At 45.5% G+C, this 22,645-nt stretch overlaps 1 protein-coding gene and 1 long non-coding RNA gene across 3 annotated transcripts in view; both read right to left on the minus strand.

Annotated features, from left to right (window-relative positions):
* TMCC3 (transmembrane and coiled-coil domain family 3) overlaps positions 1 to 22,645 on the minus strand; it is a 68,335-nt gene that overhangs the window by 42,200 nt on the left and 3,490 nt on the right. The window contains exon 1 of one of the 2 annotated variants that reach the window (XM_021387396.1): positions 2,635 to 2,890. The exons of the other annotated variant lie outside the window; for it this stretch is intronic. Coding sequence (XP_021243071.1) covers positions 2,635 to 2,712 — 78 coding nt within the window. The 5' untranslated portion in view covers positions 2,713 to 2,890. Of the gene's footprint in view, positions 1 to 2,634; positions 2,891 to 22,645 lie in introns of those variants that run through there. 2 annotated transcript variants of the gene reach the window in all.
* On the minus strand, positions 14,928 to 19,566 carry LOC110394134. Its single transcript, XR_002435392.1, has 3 exons — positions 19,152 to 19,566; positions 18,593 to 18,642; positions 14,928 to 15,013 (listed from the first exon to the last, which is right to left on the minus strand). It is a non-coding gene; the product is annotated as an uncharacterized LOC110394134 (long non-coding RNA).

A 22,645-nucleotide genomic window follows, 5' to 3' on the forward strand; every position in this document is an offset into this window, starting at 1 on the left:
GCGTGGTGAGCATTCAGAGGTGACATTTAACAGGGTCTTGACAAGCAGTCCTGAAGCACAAGACAACACAACAAGGCATATGTTAGCAGACTGAAGTGGTTTTATGCCCCGCTTGGTGCTGCCACACGCAGCTCCCCAGCGACTTGGCCAAGCAGGGGAGCAGAACCCCAGCCTCTTTCTCAAAGTTCTCAGCCTCCTCAGGCAGCAGTAATTCCCCATATGTTAAGAATGACACGACTGTTCCTCATTAAAGCATTTTCTCTCTTTCAGGCACTGAGATTTTTGCACAAAACATAACACAGCTCATTGGAGAGCTGTTAGCAGAGCCCAGGAAATCATACTTCAAGTGGCCTTAAACAGGAAGGCACTGAACAGAGCCGGTGCCTTACACTGAAGTTTTAGACCGGCAGCAGGAATTGGAAAATCTTTTCCCCCCTCAGAATGCTATATGCACGGTAAGTTGCTCTAGCACCTCTACAAACTGAACTTGGTGACGCCTTTCTTCAGCATACAACAGTTTTGGAGCAGTCTTCAACATCCATAGAGCAGGCTTTACTTTCTCATGTTTTCTCATCCTTTCTTAAGGATTTTCTCATGTGAAAAATCCTTAAATGGGCACAGAGGACACAGGCAGTAACTCACAGGGCTGGCTACATCCTCCAAAACCTACCCTCCCAAAAACCAGGCTCAGTATCCTATTTTAAGCAGACTAAGAGGTCCAGCAACTACTTTGCCTCCTCTTTCCCCTGAGCTACATTAAATGCAGCTCACTCTATTTACTACACACTATCTCCACCATGCTGACAGAGCCAGCTCCAAGACTGCTTCACACAAGCACTCCCTGGATTGCCTGGCTTCTCAGAGCACCCTCCCACCACTGCTGTGTTCATTCTCTGTGTTGCTTTTCCCCATGAATGTTTGAGAACTGCAGCTTCAACTCCAGCTGCTCTCCCGCTCTTTGTTCAGTGTCTAAGAGAGAAACAGCATCCTTCTTTCTTGCTTCTTTCCGGTATAATAGCACCAATTGTTGCTGCTCCAGTGCTTGGCCATTTCTGTCCCTCTGGTTAAAGCAGCAAGAGGAATGATGAAGTTACGCTGGAAAAAAATCCTATTTGTCCCTAATAAGCACAAACGTACTTAATGCCAGCTCTTGTCATCATCTGGAATACAAAGTATGCTGCTTCCATCTCTGCCAATTATATTACAAGTTCCATGGAGCCTACACAACTCCTCAAGTGTGGACCCTGGAACAACACAATTACATAGGACTTTAGGAACTTGTTAAAGGGTTACATTCCCAATTCCCATGGTTCCAGGAAGGAGAGGTTAAGCCTGATGAAATGAAACTAAAAGTTAGACCAAGCCCTAATGTGTTCATGAAATTGTTTTAAGAGTGAGATTTCTTCTTATTATTATTTTTCCATGTGCAGGTATGATACACAGTACCACATGTTAGCCATGATACTTCATGCTTTTAAGCAGATCATCTGGACTACAGAGCAGAGGCTCCCATTTTAGCTCTTACACATGCCCCGAATCAGCCTTGAAGGTACGCGGTTTTCTTCCATGGTCACACTAAGATAGATAGCACGCTATTCATTCAGCAAGAACAATGAAAAAAACGAACTAGTTCAGACTGTGAAGTGGAAAAGAAATACATACAATTTGTAAGTGGGTTACAAGTAGCACGCACACTGAGTTTGCAGTATGAAGAGCATTCTAGACTTCGGTAGCAAAGCTACAGCGTAGGCTTCCTTGTGTTAAAGCATTTCATTACGCAGCAACAATCAGCAGCACATCTTTTCAGCACTCTCGATTCATGGGTTGGGAGGGGATGGAGAGAACATCATGGACAGAAGAGAGAACAACCCGAAGTCCTGCAGTGCGCAGTGAGAAGGAGCGCACACCTTACACCTGTTGGAGCTGAGCCTCGGGGGAAGAACTCAAATCCACGCAGACCCCCGAGAGCCACCTGCCCTCACCACAGAAGGGAGTCGTCAATACAGGTAGCGTACGTTACATGAAGACAACAACAAAAAAAAATTCTTCAAGCTGAACTTGCCAGCAGACCATAAGAAAAACTATCCCACGCAGCGGCACGTCGGCCACACACCTAGCGTACACCATCACCCCGTCCCCAGGGCACACAGCCCTAACCCTAACCCTTTCAGTCCGCCTCGGGGCAGAGCCCAGCCCTCCTGCGGGCTCAGGAGCGGGGCAGCCGCCGCGCTCTGCTGCCGGACGAACTCCCGGACCCACAGGTCAGCGAGCAGGAGCGGTGCGGCGCCGGCCCGAGCCCGGGGACCCGCAGACGGAGCTCCCGAAATCCCCAGCGCTGTTGATCCCGGTGAGTAAGTTCTCTCCCTCCCATCTCCAACTAGTTTCTATCGCGTGTCGGTTTCTGTTACGCCAACAGCCGGTTTCTTTCCATTTTCTTGTACAGACAAGTGAGCGTTCGGGATCAGGAGCGCGGCACAGAAGCGCACGCTAAAAGCCCGTATCCCCCCAGCTCCACCACGGCGCAGAGCGAGCGGGGACCCGCCGGCAGCAGCTGCGGGTCGGGGCCGCTCCTTACAGCCCGGCACCGCGCCGCAAAACTTCCCGAGCTCGGCCCCGAGCCCCCACGCCCGTTACCCGCGTCTTGCGACGCCGGTGCCGCTCCGGGTCGGAGTACGTCCTGTCCACGGCCAGCGCCGTGTCGCTGCCCGGCATCGCGCCGCGGGGCCGCGCCGCCGCCTCCTTCTCCTCCTCCTGCTGCTGCTGCTCCCGCCGGGCAGAGGTCCCGCCAGCGGCCGCCCAGCGCCGGCACCGAGGGCTCGGGTGCAGCCGCCGCCGTGCAGGAGTGACGAGCACGCCTCGGGGCGGCGCGCGGCGGCTCGGCTTCTCCTCCGGCACACCCGGATTAACCCCTCGGCAGCCCGGCGCGGAGGGGAGGGGGAGGCGGTGCCTCGCTGCGCGGGGCCCTCCCACCCTCGGGTGGAGAAGGGCGGAGGCCCGAGGGGAGAAGGTGCGGCAGCGCCGGCGGCGATGTGCCGATGTGCCGTAGCACGAGGCCCCCGGGCACGGCCGGGTGCTGCTCGGGGCTTTGCGCAGAACACACGCAGTTGGTCGAACCGACTAAATCGTACCGCGTTCGGTTTTCCGAAGTGGTGGAGCGCAGCAACTGGTGACGTTTCGGTCCCCATTATACGCAGGAGATAAATCCTTCAGCCTTCAAGTGTACGGCAGCCACTAAGCCATACCTGCACGCAGCATGCCTTCCCGAGGGGAATGTCTCGCAGGGCAGGAGCCTGTTCTCAAATTCCTGAGGGCTGAGCGACTTCATCTGTGCATTTATAGATATTAGGAAGAAATTCTTTACTGTGAGGGTGGTGAGGCACTGGAACAGGTTGCCCAGAGAAGCTGTGGATGCCCCCTCCCTGGAGGCGTTCAAGGCCAGGCTGGATGGGGCTTTGAGAAACCTGCTCCAGAGGGAGGTGTTCCTGTCTATAGGAGGGGAGTTGGAACTAGGTCATCTTAAAGCTCCCTTCCAACCCAAACCATTCTATGATTCTATGATCTTCAGAATAGCTACATGAGGAATATATTTAAATGCATAACATTTAACACATTTTAATCCATGGAAAAGTGTAAGTAGAATACTCTTCCTAGAATCACTCAGAACATTGTACTGAGGAGTTCTTTTCTCCTTTTCTGGGATAAGCAGAATCCTCGTCACCTTCTCTGTGTTGTTACACAGAGTGGTCCTGGAGCTCCGTCCGATGGGCCCCGCAGGACCTCACTCTTGGGTACGGCTGTTGGGATGCTCAGCGTGAGTCACGCTGCTTGCCTTCTCTAGCTGCAGGCAGCAACAGTCCCAAGGCATGCGCATATATAAGCACATATATATCGACACCGCTAGCTACCCTAGAGGGGGCCGCCGCCTTTATGAATATATCTCCCTGCCGATGTTTACTTTTTTTTATTTGATCCCTATGTACTATGACATAACTTACTATCAGAGGTAAATTAGCTGACACAAGAGCCTCCTTGTTGTTTTCATCACGTGAGGTCTTCAAAAATTTAAGACCTGTCATTCCAAAGGAAAAAAATGCATCCTAGAAATAACCTTCTTGGCAGGTGTTTCTTCTTCAACTCCAACATTGTTTTGTCCAAACTTATTCCAAATTCGGAGACCAACTAAGCAGTTGGTGAGCATGCTGTGGGAAGCAGTATTTATCCAACGCAATAATCATGCAAGCAAACCCACGCAAGCTACCTGCACACAGGTGACGACTTGTCATTCTTCCTATACTTCTTACATGGCTAACAAGAACAGCTGAGCTTGGAAGGCTGTCAGGAAAAAGGTTTAAAGTGGGAACTGGGTTTCTTCAGTGCCTCAGCTCAGACATGAAAGTTAATTCACAACTCCAAATGTACCAGAGGGTGGGGAACTTGGGAGGTGACGCTCAGTAGGAAACGAAACAAGCAAATGTTGTGGGTTTGGGGTTTTCACTGAAGTGATAATTGCAGTTTCCAAAGGGGACTGTACAGTTCCCAGTACACAGGATGAAACATCCTTGCTACCTTAGAAACCCTCAGGACTTTGTTTTAAGCCTTGCCAGACACAGCTGATCAAAGCACGGAGAGGATAAGTTGGAAAAAGGACATGTAAAAGTCTTCAGCTGCTTGGCCTTTTAGCAATACAAGACTTCCTGTAAATCACAGTTGATTCGAAAATCGAGAGTTTTATTTAATTAGTATCAGCTTTATTTAAATAATACCAGCAGGCCACCAACAAAACGATGAAAATTCTCTTCAAGAGGAAGAGAGCTAGGAGCGTGTAATATATAGTTAGAAGAGTATTGTGTGTGCTTGGTCACAGCAGTATTAGCACAGATACAAACATATGTGCAAAGGAAGCTCTCCTGATGTAGCTTCTAGGAAGAGGTTTGTTCGGCCGAGCACTGGCAGCTTCCCCTCCTCTCACGCACCGAGCTGGTTTGCACAGCTCTCCTTCCCACTCCAAGGCAGACAGGACTGCCTGCAGAACTGCCCAGCACAGTGCTTCCCACAGCCTCACCAGACACTTCCTCTCACTGTCATTTTCAAAAGCCCACAGACTTGGATAAATGCTCTTCCAACACGCTGTGCCTATTCCCAACTGAACCTTCCATCCACTAACGCAAATACTGGCAGGAACTTGAGCTGAAAGTGACATAGGTAGAAGCGGTTGCCCATAGGTGACTTCTCTCATCACTTTGTTCTTCTGACAAAGTAATTTGTACATTCATTTCTATGGTTTAAGTTAGTGATAAAACTGTTAAATCATCCCAGCCATCCACCGTGCCAATTTAAAGTTCAGATTTCTCAGAATGGTTCTTGGACCAACTGCCCAGCTGTCCTTACAGGCACAGCATTAGTTCATCCTTTTCCAATGCTTTTCCTTGAGTCGGGACACCGGCACTACTCACAGCGATTAACCCATGATATTTACAGTATTTTGCTAGCTTTCTTTAAGAAGTGACCTTTTAAAAATCATGCACATTAGGAATGGAAGCTCTGTTCAAACTTCGGATCGCTGAAGAAGGGCATATAACACCATACGTGGCACTCAGCGGGGCAGACATCAGTGCTGGGTTTGACCGTGTTGTCCTGTTTCAGGAAAACAAAATCTCTGGGGGGGCAGCAGGGGCAGTGACCAAAGCATGAGACATCCACTGTGTTCCCCCTGCACGAGCTGCATCCTTGCCATCCGTTTCCTGCCGCGTGACCCCACGCAACAGACGCAGCCGTTCCGCCTGGGAGACACTGATAAGATGGACCGACTTACACATAGGCCCCTGAGGGAGAAGAAGTGGCAGTGGCGACAGAGGATTACTGAGCTGAGTCCAGCTCCTCACCGTGCAGCCTGATAGATGGGGCCCTGCACGCACGGGGAAGTAAGTAGCACAGGAAAGGAAACCTTTATGGAGATGAAAGGCACCACAACACTATCAATTAGGAGACTGGCTGGAGGTTTGGCCTTGTTCTTTTTCCAGTTTTATGATGAACCTTGGCAGTTTACCTCTCCGGGCTTCCACTACCACCTTTCTTCCGTGCAGAAGCTTGAGCTCTCCAGGATTAAAAATGCTATTGTTAAATGTTGTGTTCTGATGATGTTGGGACAAATTATACATAAAGCACTAAGTATAGGTTGGCAAAGGCATGCTCAGGAAGAAGGCGAAGGTCCCTTTTTCCACAACGATAACATCTGTACACTTAAACAGGATACTGGGGCTTCTTACAAGAGACTTTTCAACACGGCCTCCAAAGCATTTTCCAACAGCTTGTCACAATCAGTCTCCAGGGAGAAGTCCAATGTGATGAGAGCCTGCCAGTACCATTTCTAAATCTGACAGCAAACAGGACAGTGCTGAGCGGCATAGGTTACCCATGAGCACGCATCACCGCTCCCAGTGTTGCTGCCAAAGCATGAGTCTCTCACACCCGCAGGAAAGGAGGTACTTGGACTGCCTGTACCAACAAGAACCTCCAGTCATAGCGTGATCCCTTGATGGGCTGCCTTGCTAGCCTGAACATCATTCGGAAGCTCTGACGTTGACAAACATTCAGAGATCTATTACAAACTTCCAATCAGATCTCCTCCCCCTCCTCTCCTCACATAGGCCTTTTTTATGCGCTTTCAGGATCTAACAGCCACGTACACTCCAAGAGCATCCATTCTGTACACTCAAAAACTCCTAACCTAGGACTGTCTTTGTGTATCCCTGCAACGTATTGATAGAGGATTAAGGACAGATAAGCACATGAAAAAATTCCAGCTGAGGGCAGCAGAAGTCCTCCCCCTTCCTTCTTTGCCCTGCGTACTGTCCCTTGTCCCCTGCAGTGTGGTGAGATGCTGTGTCAGGCCCTTTTCCTGTTCTTGTACAGACAAGGAAATTGCTGCTACATAATTCCCCTCTGCTGCTGCTGACAGCGATAGTGCAAACTACCTACAGGATGGTGGCAGTGTTTTGCACGTTAAATGCTATCACTAAGAGCCACCTTTTTAGCTGACTGAAATAACAGCTGTTCTCTATAGCCAAGAAACTGCCTGGCACCCAGCTATTTACAGCAAAGATGACCCATGCTGCAGAGGTAACATGGTACAGAATTCTCCCTTGGGCAAAGGAAATGGTTGCTGCTCATCAGTGCACAAATTATTTTTTGCTTCACAATATCTGATTTGGAGCCCACATGGGAATGTGCATATCCAACCTGTCCGACCCAGATCAGCCACCTTGACATTGCCATGGGGTACGCAGGACTGACAGCCACAGCTGGCTGCCACATACATAAAGGTGCACACCCTTCCAAAATGTGAATGTGAACTTGTACCCAAATCAGAGGTTGTGCCAGTGAGACCTTCTATCCCAAACTGAACCAAACAAGCCAAAAGCTTTGACATAGCTCATGACAACAACAGTTGCTCAGAGCACACCACCCCCAACCACCATTCAAAGAAGAGCATGTAGCCTTCCTGAAGTGTTTGTAGCTGGGTAGATGACATATAAGCTCCTAAAGGCACCGTGAGTGAATACAATAGCACCACAGCTTCCACCATACAGCTGTTTGGCTGCAGCTTCAGGCACCCCAACTTTGTTTATGGCTGACGATTGCATACCAGTTGCACATTGCTCTGGACAGGAACCTGCTAATTCTATTTGCCTGTGAAGTGCTTTGCCCATCTGTGACCCTTTACACGTTAAGTCATGCTAAATGTGTGACATCAATTATTTCCATATCAACAGACAATGTCAAATGCTGGACAGGACTTCTTTGCCAGTCAGCCAGAGAACACAGATGGGTTATCAGAGGACAGAAAAATTAATGATTATACAATTACGCCTACACCTCTTCCTGGTGAGCCTTGTTACAACATGGAAACTGCCACAGCCCTCCGGGTTTCACTACAGTCATTCTGTATTTACAGACATGCAAATGATGGGAGCACAAAGTTCAGGTTCTCTCTCCACCATCAGGCGGCCGACCACCTACACTTCATCTAACTGTGGTCCTGCTAACTCTAATTCACCGCAGTATGAAAGCTCTCCATTAAAACTACACGTGTATGGACCCACGTTAAGCACGTTGCCTGGTGTGTTATCAGGCATTAATACAAGCCGTTAGATAAATATGGTTAAGAGCCCATTTAAAATTAGCGTAATGAAAACAGAAAGCTCCTTCCAGCTTACTTCTTAGTGTGCCAGACCTAAACTTATGATATTTAGCTCCGATATGGGTGACGGGGTCTTGAAATAACCTCAACTAAGCAGAAAGCCAAAATGTCATTCTGTTTAATTGGCATACGCTTTCCAAGTGCCTGATTTTCACAACGAATGTCTTAAAGACAGCAAATAACAAAAAAAAAAAAAAAAAGAAACAACCAACCAGACAGCAAAACAAAAACCTTACAACACAACACAGACAGTATGCATTAGGCTAAGTAAATTGTTACAACTCATCATGTTAGGTATCCACCAATACTTTCCCTCCACTCACCTAAATATAGCAATTTATCAAGGAGTGGGATCTGAGGTATTACACCATATCACTACATAATTCTACAGGATAGTTTTCATAAAATAAAGTATTTGCTGTAATTGCTTCTCGGCTGTATTGCAGACAGGTATTAAATCCATTTTACTTTCATTTTATAATGCTTCTTATGGATAAAACTCAGATCTGCTATCTAAAGTTTTGCCAGTTGCTTCATTATGCAAAGCTTTTATCACATATTTCTGCATATTTCAAAGCAAATTCACTTGCTACCAATGTTCCAAAGATAGCTCTAGATCTTCATAACTTCTTGCATGTAAGTATTCATTCTTAGCAAGATCAGATTGCAAGACCTGTTCACATACTTTCCTGGATCAGAATGATACAATTTTGACTATTTATTTACATCAAGCTATAGCATGATTTCTGTTTTTAAATCTCATCTGGCAGATGCTGAAGAATAGTATGTGAAATATTGTATTTTAAGCAGAAAAAATAAATCTGAATTTTGAACATATACTCATACCCTCATGGACCTTTTAAAAATCAAAAATCCATAAGCTATTATTCATTGTGAAATTGGCAGCTCTGCTGACAGCAGGGGGCTGGAACTAAATGAGCTTTGAGGTCCCTTCCAATCCCTGCGATTCTGTGATTCAGTGAAGTCTGAGAAGTCAAAGATTTAAGTCTTCTGCTTTGTTCTTCTACAAGTAATAAAATGTATGAGATATCACACAGTTTTATGGTTGTTTTTTATTTTTTTTCATCCCTCCGAGCTGAGTTTTAGCAGGAATATATGAGCAGGAGCATATTTTACAATTATTTTGGAAACTGTAGCAACACGAGTTACAATCACAGAATCACAGAATTGCAGGGGTTGGAACGGACCTCAAGAGATCATTGAGTCCAACTCCCCTGCTAAAGCAAGCGCCCTACAATAGATTACACAGGTAGGCATCCTGATAGGTCTTGAATATCTCCATAGAAGGAGACTCCACAGCTTCTCTGGGCAGCCCATTCCAGTGCTCTGTCACCCTTACCATAAAGTTCTTCTGCACGTTAGTATGGAACTTCTGTGAACAAGTTTTAGGCCATTGTCCCTTGTCCTATCACTACACACCGCCGAGAAGTGCCTGGCCTCATCCTTTTGCCTCCCACCTCCCTTTAGATATTTATAAACATTTGTCAGATCCCCTCTCAGTCTTCTTCAAGCTGAACAGACCCAGGCTGCTCAGTCTTTCCTCACACAGGAGATGCCCCAGGCCCATAATTACCTTTGTGGCCCAAAGACATCTCAGCATTTCAGGGGAGTTTCTCCTTTAAGTTCCATGAAGGAAAAATGTTACAGCACTAGATCACTAGAAAGTGGAATGGTGGAGATGCACCACAAGACAATAAGAATTTCTGTACTGCCATATAGAAATATCATTTTCTGGAAAAAAACTAAGATTTTTTTTTCCCATTATAATTATAACTCAGCTTTTCTTACTCAAGTTAAACCCATGAAGCGTGAGCCTTCTTTTTCTTTACCTTCTTATCTGGTAGAGCCGTGTTGATAAAGCACTTACATGTGACAGCATCCCAGGGCAGCAGCAGCACAGGCAGCCTGGGTGCCGAGCAGCCTGCCCCCATCGAAGGGCTCTACAGAGGACGCCTGCAGCACTCTCTGCCCTCCTGGGGCATGTGCAGCTGCAGCCCTGCCCCACACCAGCAGCCTCAAGAGCTTCTGAATGAGGAAGCTGTCTCCTCCTGCCTTAAAAAAGTGATTATAGCAGAAGCACTGGGGTTGGTCTGATCCAAAACAGTGGCAGGCAGTTGCCTCTGCTTGAGCTACAAGCAGCTCCCACTTCTTTTTTGTAACCACCTCAGGCCAACAATTTTACAGATGCCAAATAGATTTTATAAGCCCGGTATAAAGGCATGCCGTTATCAACAGGAATCTCACTAATCAAAACAGAGAAGAAAGCTGTAATAATTACAGGCTTAATAGTGAAACTGTTCTTTTACAACGTTCCCTTCAATTTCTGTTTGTGTCTCACACGCATGCACAACCTTATAAACAATTTTACTTGAAGTATTATAAGGGGAGAAATTGAGTACTCCAACTTTCCTATTCAGCTAATAAAGATTAATTACGACACGTAGGCTTTGAAATGTTTGTAATCAGAACTCATATTAGAAAGCATTAAAGCAATATAGAAACTCTAATAGCAGCATAAAATCACTAGCAGCAACGTGGCATATATCATAATGGATTAAGCCTTCTTGTGAGTAGGCACATAAAAGTTACGACAAGGCAAGGCAGCTCGTTAGCCAGCAGCTTCAGCTGAGGAGAAGACATGCTGCACAAACGCATACAAGCCGCTCAGCAGCAGCAGCTGCTGCACAGGTTGCAATAGGAAGGGAAAGCGTGCACCTCACCACTGCTCTGACACTCAACAGATCCCACGATGCTCAGCACCTCAGACAAACAGGGTCTGATACAGCTACGAAACAGTGGAGCGTAATCTTCACCAACGCTCATCAAAATCCCGCATTTTTTCTCATGGAAGGTCGCTTTTTCCTAAACTAAGTATTTCCTCGTGTTTTCCGTCTTTTGAAAAAAGGTATCACACGTTTTTCATCATTTGAAAACTTAACAGAAAAGACATTCTTAATTAAGAAATTGGGTTTTTTAAGAGAAAAAAAAAGCTACATTTTTCATTGTTATCACAAGTTTTCATGCAAAAAACCTACAACTTCCAGCAGCTCTGTTCTGTGCTGTTGAAACCCTAGGTATGGTTTGAGGTTTTGCTTCAGCTGAAAGAAACCCTTCTGCCTTGGCTGGGAAGCAAAGCGATTCTGGGGAACATACCTGCAGTGCCGCGGGAGCTGCACGGTGAGTAGGAAAGCACGGCTGCAGGCGGGCTCACCCTATATGTGCCACCCTGTGCAGATAAAGGCAGCCTGCACAGGAACACCAGAGCTGCAGGTGGGTGCTCCCAGCAGCATGACGTCAGCGGCCCTGAAGCCGCAGGCACAGGATGGCACCAGGGCCATAAACACAAACAGCCCGTTATGGTTATGGGCCTGGAAGTAACTCGTGTAGGCTGCCCTCAAGCAATAACACAGGCGGGGGCGTGTTTATGTCACACTCCTAAGCTGCAACACAAAACGATGACTGCCAAGGTGCACCTGCTTCAGAATTAGTGTGTCGAACTGATGGAGTTGGTAGCCGGTAATGCTACGTACGTATGTATTATCGTGGCAGACAGGTAGTGTTTGGTCTAATATTGTACTCTTGAGGTTGGGCTGTAATTTGGATGTAACACTGTTGAGCTGGTCAGCGAGCTGATACAGATGAAAACTACATCTGTGAAAACACATTATTGGATTGCAATGGAGAGAGGGATTCATTGTACACAGCTCCTCGTGCAGCAGGCCTCATTTGGCCGTGAGCAAGGAGACACCAAGGGCAGGACGCAGGTCCTGCAGAAGGCAGGAGTGAGGACTTTGATCAGGAATTCGCGTTCTTCGTTGCCATGGGCTTTTGTTGTGTCACAGCACATTGGGTACATTTGTATCCAGCCTCTTAACATCAACAAACAAAACTGATCTTTATGCAGATCTGTGGATCTTTACAGAGGTTAATTATCCTTGTGAAAGGTAAGGAATGAGGATACAGACAAGTGGTAAGCCAGCTAACATCTACGTACGGACAGCCGTAGCAGTACAGGCACATCAAAACAACCCCCTTCAAAATGAACTGCTTTCCCCTTTCCAATCAGAACTTCAAAAGTAGTGTGGTTACATTAGGGCCTTGGAAAGAAAACAAGCTTCACCCAAGTGAAAACCTAGCAGGAAGCATTGGAGTGACTCTTATGGTGAACTTGAGATCAGCAATTATATCTGGAAAAGTCAGCTCTTGGGGACTGCAATGCCAGCTGCTGAAATTATGATGAGGGAGAGATGAAAACTAATAGGGCTGCCTGAAGGACCGAGGAAAATGCAAATGTGGCATTAGAACATCTGTGAAAATAAAGCAGCTGAGGTAATAGTTCAAACAATTATCTGATCTGCTAGGAAGGGAAAAACATTTATACATAACCAAAATAACTGACCCAGCAGGAAAACTATGCCCCTGTGTTCTCTAAGAATGTGTCATCTTTGGGGGACGCTTCACTAAATTTGTCTAAATTTTCCTTGCGCTACTGGCATGGAAATTTCCTCTTATTATCTGGACTTTCCCTGGTCAGTCCCTCAAACCAGAACGTATTTATTTTTCTAAGGCATTCAACAGCAAGAAATAAGGACACATCTGTACACAACTCAGCTTCACTGATGCAGAAAAGAAGTAGATGAGCTCAACAAAACCAGCAGAGATACCTTGCATTCCCGCGTAGTGAATGTTGACAGGAAGCAGAGTAAATATTTAAAAGTTAAACAATCCCTAAGCATTCTAAAGTGAATACTTTTAAGTGAATCCTCTTAAGATGAGAATAAAAACAAACAACTGCTAAGTAATGGCTCTCAGCAAGACTCTTCAAATCCATCTATCAAAATCATATAAGTGATTTAAAACCAGAAGAGATTAGCAGACCCTAAAACATCAGGTTGCAAGCACAGAGCTAGATTTTCAGCAGTTTGCACTGCAACAAACTTTGCTTTGACTTCACACCCCTTCTGCCAAGCAGCTATCTTGTTTCCTTCTGTACCACTAGATGTGCACGCACCTAGACATGCAGCAAATGTGTTCAGGTAAGCACATGCATGTGAGGATCTCCCTCTCCCCTAGTATTTCAGTGTTAAGGACACAGCTTCAGAATTAGCACATGAAAACCTGCTGCCAGGTCTTTATATCGCACTGTAATTGCAGAAGTAGGATAAATACCAGACAGAAAGCTGTTAGAAGTTAAAAATATGTTGCTCGAGCTATCATTTCCTTGCTCGTTAGTCATTCTACAGGCATGCACACCAAAAAATGCACATCATTTCTTTATGCCTCTCCAGTGCTTCCAGCATTTTTTAGGCAGAGCAAGCAGCTTGGCCATGGCACAGGGCAGCGTGCAGGGGAACACCCCGGTCACATCTTCCCAAAACAGGGCAGAGGGAAGAAAGTGAGCAATTTGAGGAGGGATGTAGCGGTCTCAAAGAGACCCCCAGAATAAGTGAACTTTTTCTGCACAGTATGTGTTGATTGTAGGGGTTTCTGGGCTGACTTCTTGTAATGGGGTCAAAGCTGTTGACTTCTGAGACTATTATCAATTTTCAGCAGCTAAGGATCATCTCAAATCTCTTCTGTTATTGATGATAGGTTTTAGTTCAGTAAATTGTAAAGAGCCATTAAAGTAGGGAAAAAAATCAGTCCTGTTATTGGAACAACTTTCTCATGGACTGCAGAACCATTCAAATAAGCAGCAGTGTCACGGTCTGTGCTTGACTACAGCCCTGCTGGGGGCATGCAGTCAGACCTTGCGTTTAGCCACTACTAAATTTGAAAGCAAGTCTTTTCACCACAAATGTGGTGATGTACAGACACCTTTAATTGTTGGATAGAGTCTCCAGTCACGCTTACATGTGCAGATCTAGGTATCTCAAGCAAAATATACATAAATACATATATTTGTAGATTACATATACACAACAAAAGACAGAATATGCAATAAACTGTAGGCTGACAGTATTGTTTCCTAAATCACAAGTGTGAGATGCTCTATGAAAACTTGCAGTTCTAACACTGAGCAGCTGCAGTGTTTTCTTACTAATAGGTGGGCTGCAAGCTGGCAGGCAGTCTCTCAAGAGGAGAGAAGAAATACATCACAGGTCTTAGCTGGCTTTTCCTGATTCCATTTACTAGGATTTAACTGAATGAGTGCAGAAAAGCTACCTAAAGGCCATACATGTGACAGCAGTTTGTTGCTTATGAGAAATTTCAGAAATATCTCTTAGGTTTCTGCATATATGCTTTCCCTCTGATACCAATCTAATGATAGTAACTAATGTGATTTTGATTGCCAGGGATTTGATCAGCAGATTGGTGTTGCTGCTTAGATATGCAGGGAGTCCTGCACATGAGAAGTCACAGTTCTGCAGCGTTAACTTTCAGAGATGGCCCCAGCACTGACACTGCTGCCCAGGGAGCCTGAAAGCCCCCCCGCTGCAACCCTTGATTAATATTCAACCGTGATCTTTCTGCACCCTTGGATTTTGTGGCTTGCTTGAAAAACTTGACACGTACAGGACACCCCATATACCAACCTGAGGGGTATTTTTAATTTATATATGTAAGCTGTTTATATCCGTTGCGCTTTAATACAGCGCAGATAAAGATACATGAGCAGTATATAGATGACAGTGTTCCAAGAACAGAAGCCCTCTGCAGCTCTCTCCCACCGGGTTCCGTGCTCTGTGCCAGCGCAGAATGAATTTCAGCCCTCAGACAGTTACCAAGTAATCTCATTTCTGTCATCCTCTCTGAAAGATGGGAGACAGTGGATGGATGCCTCAGATGAATCTGAAATAAATTATAAGGGAGACAGATAGATGCTGTTAACTGGGTCTCCTCTGCTGCTAAAGGCTGAAGCCTCAACTGCATTCGGGTGGAAAATTCTTGTCAGCACAGATGGTTTGTTTTGACCATACTATGTCATTTAAATGTTATAATAATAACAGAAATTGGGTTATTTTGCGGCAGCAGCTGCTTTTCAAGGGAAGCTAAAAGCACGTAGGCACCAAGAAAGTTATAGCTAGCATTAAGCATGGCAGCAACACCCAGCAATCTGCTGTGTAGGTGATCCTGCGAGACACGCGAGAGCTTGCCTGAGACAATCCACAGCATCTGTCAGCACGCTGTAATGCAGTGGTACCAGGTTTTAAATCTTCCCTGAGGTGAGAGAATTCAACATAAACAACCTGCTTACATATGTCAACTCTTATCTGTAAATGTATATTGGTAACCGAAAGCCTAAGAAAGACCTCAACAACATGCGGTGCAGGCGTTTTACTCTAGCCTCATTGAGTGCAGAGTCTTCCTGCAGCAGGCCAAGGTTGCGAGCATTCTTCTCATCAGCCCTGGCATTCTGGCACCAGAGGAGCACACCAGCCCCTCACTGCCCCGGCAGCCATCGCTCACCACGTCCTTGGGGCGCAGACATGCAGGCATGCCTTGCCCTGCCACGTCTGCTACATGGCTGGTTCTTGGGGTGATGGCAGGGGAACGGGCCCAGCAGCTGAAGTTTGCTTTGGAGGCCTCCAGGAAGCAGAGAAGAATGCCAGGTGAGGAGATGACAGAAGCCAGGGGATCTGGTGGCTCAGGGTGGAACAAGGACAGAGGGTACCTGACACATGGACAAAACATTCCCTCTCCACAGACAACCTATCAAACCAGCTGCTACCTCTGCCTCCATCCATTCATCCTAAGAGTTAAAATAAAATGCACAACAAAAGAAACAGAAGTCTGCAGTAACCTTACAACCCCCAGGGGCACGCACAGTTTAGGATGCCTTAAAATTTTTATGTAACTCTAAATGTCTGCGTAGCCTGCAGCGGCTCATTTACCTCACAGAAGTCTCAGCTCAGTTTAAAGCTGAAGACATTAATGAAACTGTGAGCTATAAAACAATTTCTATTGATATTTGTTTCCTCTGCTGTTGCTGTAAACACACTTCCCATTGAAGAAGGCTTACGTCCAACCCTCGCATCGCACCACCATCAGCGGGCTCCCCATGTCCCACACTGGCCCTACGAGCACAAGTACAAGCTGTGAGTCCACCATATACTGAAACACTTTGAGAAGGTGCCAGGGAGGGCACAGGAGAGGGTGCTGAGGGGCAAAGGTCACATTAGCCCTGCCATGGGAAGAGGCCCAGAGGCCTGTGCCGTGCCTTCTGACAGACATCATACACCACGGGCCATACTCCCTCCCTCTGTTAAGCTGGAGCAGGGCCAGACTGAGCAAGCTGGCTGCCCCTCAGCCCCACACCCACCATGGCCCAGCACCAAGCTCCACTCTGAAGGCTGCTGAAGCATAGGGCAGCAACAAACCCAGTAATGCCACCACAGGAAGCACAAAGCCTGTAATTTGCTAGAAGATGGTATGATGTCCTCCACAAATCCAGGAGCATACACACGGGATCTGCCCATGTTGTAAAACTGAGAAACTGCAGTATTTTTAGAACATTACTGCTACCTGTAAACCGTTGATCTATATTGTCTACCACAATTACCACGGGCCGGGGGGGCCCTGTGATCCTCAGAAGCTAATTAACCAGTGCAGTCGAGTCTTCAGTTCTCTCACAACCTTTTTAAAATATCGTATTAAGAAAGAAAACACACACAGAGAGTTGAAGCATACACACACAAAAAAAACCTTTAACTTCCCTGATACTCAGTGCTTCCCTGCCCAGCACTTACACAAGAACAGCAAAGGCAGTATTTCTGAGCCTCTCCCTTTCTTTTTATGATCATTATACAACAAGATAATTAAGTTCAGCTGAGGTCATCATGCTTTCATTGAGTTCCCAGTCCTGACAATAAAAACCTGTGTCTGATATCTGGTTCACAGGAAGATTTTTAACCTTGTTTCCGCCCACCACTCCTGTTGTAAAACTCTAGTCTGTGTTGGCTGCTCATTTTTCTTAACCTTTGGAGGCTGTAACATTGTTCCTTTGCAAGCTTTAAGGCTGCAAAGAAAGCAGGCATATGTTACTACACAGGTCAAACAACTTTGCATCAATAGTGAAATACAAGACAAGATCTAAGCACACCACTTCCAAGCTTAGTCTTAAATATATAACTTTTCTGATATTTCACCAATTAATTCTACCAGCATGAAAGTTTCCTTAAAGGTCTGAACTATCTGAAGCTTCAGAGCAAAAGGAAACGAAAAAGAGCGATAAAGTACCTGAATGAGAACAACACGCTAACCTTCTGTTGAGAGGACAACAAGTCCAGTCAGGCACAGTGAATCACAGAGATAAATCACAGCCGTGCTTGAAACTGCCATCACAGGCTTCTCTACAAGTGTGTGGGCAACAATATCAACAGATGTGGAATTCTGGGTTTCGGCTACCAGGAGAACTACCACCACCAACAAAGCAGTGCTGCAGAAGTCATTGCCCCAACCTGCTGCACCCAGAGCCACAACAGCTGCGCTCGCAGGGGCTTCAATTTCACATTACTTTGGCACCTGCAAGTCTTTCACATAACTTCAAATAATTTCCAAGAACTCTCCAGCATTTTACACTGAGCTTACTTCTCCACCTTGTTCATTTTAGTCTGCTAATTCAGGTGCACAACAAATAGTCCCCGGTTTTGAGCTGATTAGCTGAAGAGCCTTAATTAAAATGCCAGTTAAAATGATAGCGCAATTACAGGGATGTAAGCATTGACAGTTTTCCCTGAGCAATGGGCTTTTACAGCTAAAGGTAATGATTACATTTCTGCGGGAAAAAAAAATCTTCATCCTGAACTACTGCCACCCAGCAAAGTACTTGGAATGCGTACATCAGACTCCCCCAGAAAATAATATTCTGGACAAATAGTTCTTCTAGGGGCAGCCAGAACTCTGAGCAGCATGTCGCTTCCTCGGCTTGTGGAATTCAAGGAAAATGCCACCATAGACATTGTACAATAAAGAGAGCTTTGATTTCTCTGCTCAGATAATGTTGGCTCCTTTAATGCACACTATTTGTGCCAAAGTAAATTTTAGTAGGGATTTAAACAACCTATTGAGTACTGATAACAATGCAGAAGAAATACTGATACAGACTGCAAACTAAGAACTCTGCTTTACTTTGCATCTGTGCAATTGTTTGCAGTACTTCTATACTGTTGGCCTTTAACCAAAACAGGGATACGTCCAAAGCATCATTATGCAATGACCAAGTGAATTAGTAACTTCCGACACTTTAGATGTGTTGCTGTTCAAGGAGTGTATTACAAAAGGCATTGGACAACCTGTATGAAACCACCAGCTCACCCAGTGCCGGCCCTGGCAGCATCACTGCTTGTGCTCCCATCACAACTTTGCCCTTGGCCACCTCATAAAACTGTACAGGTGCAGTTCTGCTCCCCGCATACCATCAGTACCCACCTGCACCACTTGTTCATCCTGGAAGAGCACCCAGAGGCTGGAACGTGGACCTACCAATTTCATTTCTTTAAACTCAGGCACACACAACTCAGTTTACTGAGAGAATGCTTTCATTTCAGACTATGTTATTACATATACGTAATAGGGAAATGCTGCAGTTTCTAAGGCCATCCATGAATCTGCCTAAGTTCAGCAGTGCTGGGAGAATGGAGAACCCGGCACTTTACGTTTTGGAATCCAGTATTAGGGACCACATCACCCCAGTCTTCGGTATTAGTAATACTACTCATTGAATTGAATTTGCAGAAAACGCACTTGATGGCAAACTGCTAATTAAAAGAAAAGGTACATGGCTACAGCTATTGTACTATTGCCACCTACAGGTATTCTTCTCTTCCTTAATTACAAAAAGTAACACAGAGAAACACACTGCCCTGACATTCTACTCTGATAAACGCTGCTATTCCCATGTTATTCACTGAAGATGCAACATCACCAACTCTCCAGCTACAGGATACAATTGAACATCTACTGTCAAATTCAGTAAATTGCTACTCACCCGAACGTGGAAAATCTTTGAAAAGTGGAAAAAAGGGTAAAAATAAAACTTCTCTTTTGTTAGAGAAAGAAAGAAAAAAAAGCCTCTCTTTCCATTTGTAGTGATCAGATAGTAACTCCTTATATAGGTAGCTCCCACCGGCGGTCAAGGACACACTGCAGCACCCTGCCAGCAACAAGGCATGCCATCAGGGTGGCAGAAACCCTAAAGCTGAATCTAGCTGCAGCTGTGCTCAATGAGGAATTGGAGGTTTGGGTAGCTTCAAGCCACAGCTCAGAAAACCAAGCGCACAGCTGCCGCTGTGCCTTCCTTTGTTGCTTTGTCTAAGAGGGGGAACAGTACCCTGCCTCTTTTTAAGAAAACATACACCTGCATCGTGCGGGGTGCCACACAGAAGTGGTGAGCAACTTCTGTAAATGCGGAACTTTCTTATCTTCAGTTGGAAATTTTTTTTCTTTTTCCTTTCTCTTAAAAATAGGTAGTCACAGTCTGTAGTGGTGACTATAGAGCCTGCTGAGTGAAGAATTTCTACGAATAAGTCAATCACAAAGGTTTCTGAATGAAGTCCTTAAGCTCATCTGAATTCCTGTCTTTGTTACCAGCACAGTTATGTCCAGGTGAGCTTGCTATCTGCACATGTCACAGGTAAAATAAAAGAAGCTGTGAGTGCCAGCTATTTTGTGAAAAGCTGAAGAAACCAAAATATTAGTAAAAGTGTATAGTCTGAGTAATAAAGTAAAATGCTTGTGGCACATTTTGGTCTTATCATTAAGCACAGAACTGAAATGTGTTTAGAGTGCAGAGACACCACAGCATGTGAGGACGGGTATGATAGCTGGTATAGAAGAGCCTGAAAACTAAAGAATATGGCTGTCTTGTTTTAGAAAGCCACTTTAAAAAAGTGGTTTTCACTGAAAATAAGGATACAATTGTTACAGGGCTTCCTGGCTTTACACGAGTGGATAGGTGCCGGTACTGACAGACAGATGAGTGCTGCTATTTGGGAAGGACAGACACTCAGCACAGTTAAGACTCAACTTCAACTTCAGCTATAGCTGCCCCACACCATGTTAATATTCTGTATATTCACAACATTACCAGCAGAGCTAAACCACTGTGACTAACACCTCAGCTATAGCTGAGGCTTGTAATTATTTCAGAGCCAGAGAGCCATGATGTATCTATTCTGAAAACAAAGTTAGTTAACATATGCACGTATACAGAATACAAACAATGCTGATATCTCTGTCTTTCATATTAGTTAATCACTCTGGTCCAAATGCAGATATTCCTTTTGTCTTGCCTTTTGTCATGTGTATGTGCATAAGAAGAATTATGAGCTGACAAATGAAACACAAACACCACTTAAACACCACACACTGGATAATCCCAATCAGGTGTGAAGCTCTGTGCATTAAGGTACAAAATATATCTCTGTTCCAACAGTGGGCATCTGCAAAGCACTACCAACTCAGCAGAGAAACAAGCTCTGACTACACAAAGAAAAATTAAAGAAATCCCTTGCTGCAAGGACCTGTGCTTTCACCCGCATGCTCTATTATTGTAATAGGGATGTTTCTTGTCATTGAGGCAGATAAAATCTTATCAACTTGGCCTTTGGCCTTATGAGAGAAAAGCAGAATATTAACCTTTAACACAGTTTCACTTCTACGTTTGTTCAAAAATATTAAGCATTTAACCTTCAAAATAATTTAATTATAGCTGTGAATCATAAGCAGCACATACACTTGGAGCATGCACTCCTTTTGATCAAGAACATTTTCGGGAGATTGTGTCAGAGCTGTTTGCACAGAATTAGTCTTTTAGATACAACACTGCATGAGTCTAAGAGAGTTAGGAGCTTCAATCCTATCATCAAAGTATCTTACGAATTTAAGGGCTGGATTTGTAGAGATTCACAAATACAAAGCCATCACAAAGTATCTGTTTAATTCATTAGGCATTAAGGCTTTGGCTCATTAGTAGTGATAGCTCAGCTTAGAAGAATTCTCTGCTGCAACCATCTGCCCCTTTCAGACACCATCCTCCCTCCCGGCAGAGCTAGCTCAGCATCTGGCAAGGGAGATGCCCTCTCACTCAGCTGTGTTCGCGCACCTTAATGTCAGTTTGGGTCGTTCCCAGTGCATCCAGATACCATTTAAGAAGATGTAAGACAGCTGTATGATTCGCCAAGCAATCCCCTCCACAGTGGCAGGAATCTTTGAAACGGAGCTGAGTGAAATGCTCAGGGCCAGGGTCACTAACACAGCCTTCCCATGAGCTATCCCTGTCTGCGAGTTGAGGTCTCAGTGGCACTCAGACAGCAGCACAAGTTCAATTGCAATTAACAGGGACCTACGCTCCCTGGTATCTATGTCATTGTCAAATATGAGAATTAATAACAGCTGAAGTAAAGTTCCCTTGACCTTGTCAGCCAATGCAGACATGACCTGCACTTCTAATTCACAGTTGTTTGTTTTACAGCAGGTCATTATTCTCATTAATAGCTAAGCTGTTGGCAGATTCCTTGACATTTTGGATGAAAGATCAATCTGGATTTAATAAAGTGATCAAGAGGAAAGAGGTTATAATTCTTTTTCTAAAAAGTCTGCCAAATCAACGGCGTTGTGCAGACTGACATCATGATAAGTAGTAGCTTATTGATACAGCAGTCCATTTGTTAATCAGGGTGACATAATGCAGCTCCTGTCTGGCAAGGCCAAACAGCGCTGCAGGTCCACCAGCAGGACGCCAGCACAGCGTCCTTTCAGCCAGAAGCTCGAGGTAAGCACATTTTAAAGTGATGTATAAGTAAGGGGTGAGGGGACTTACACGGGTTTATTTTCAGCTGTGGACAGAGAGGTTCTTGTTTGATGAACAAGTGCAGGACTAAAGACAATATAAACAGCCAGGTTCAGGAGCTTCTACCTTTCCATCCACAACAGTCAGAACTACTAAATCTGACCAGTGTCAGATCTGAATGTACGCATTTTAACTTCTTGCTTCCCAGTAACTGTGATTTGCAGAATCACAGAATATCCTGAGCGGGAAAGGACCCACAAGGATCAGAATCCAACTCTTGGCTCCATACGGTACTACCCAAAATTCAAACCCAATCTCTGAGAGCATCATCCAAACGTTCCTTGAACTACAGCAGCTTTGGCGGTGCCCTGGGGAGCCTGTGCCAGTGCCCACCACTCTCTGGTGCAGAACCTGTCCCTAACCCCCAGCTGCCCCTCCTCTGACACAGCGCCGTGCCGTTCCCTTGGGCCCTGTCGCTGCCACAGAGAGCAGAGCTCAGCGCTGCCCCTCTGCTCCCTGTGAGAAGCTGCAGCCACCATGAGGCCTCCCCTCAGCTCCTCTGCTCTGGGCTGAGCAAACCAGTTTTGAAGTTTTGCCTTTCCTTTGTCTCTCCCATTCTCTGACACACGTAGCATTCCTGTCTCCACATTCACACAACCTTCACACTGCTGAATAATTACACATTTCACTCT

This window comes from Numida meleagris, chromosome 1, assembly GCF_002078875.1.
Source record: "Numida meleagris isolate 19003 breed g44 Domestic line chromosome 1, NumMel1.0, whole genome shotgun sequence".
Taxonomy (NCBI): domain Eukaryota; kingdom Metazoa; phylum Chordata; class Aves; order Galliformes; family Numididae; genus Numida; species Numida meleagris.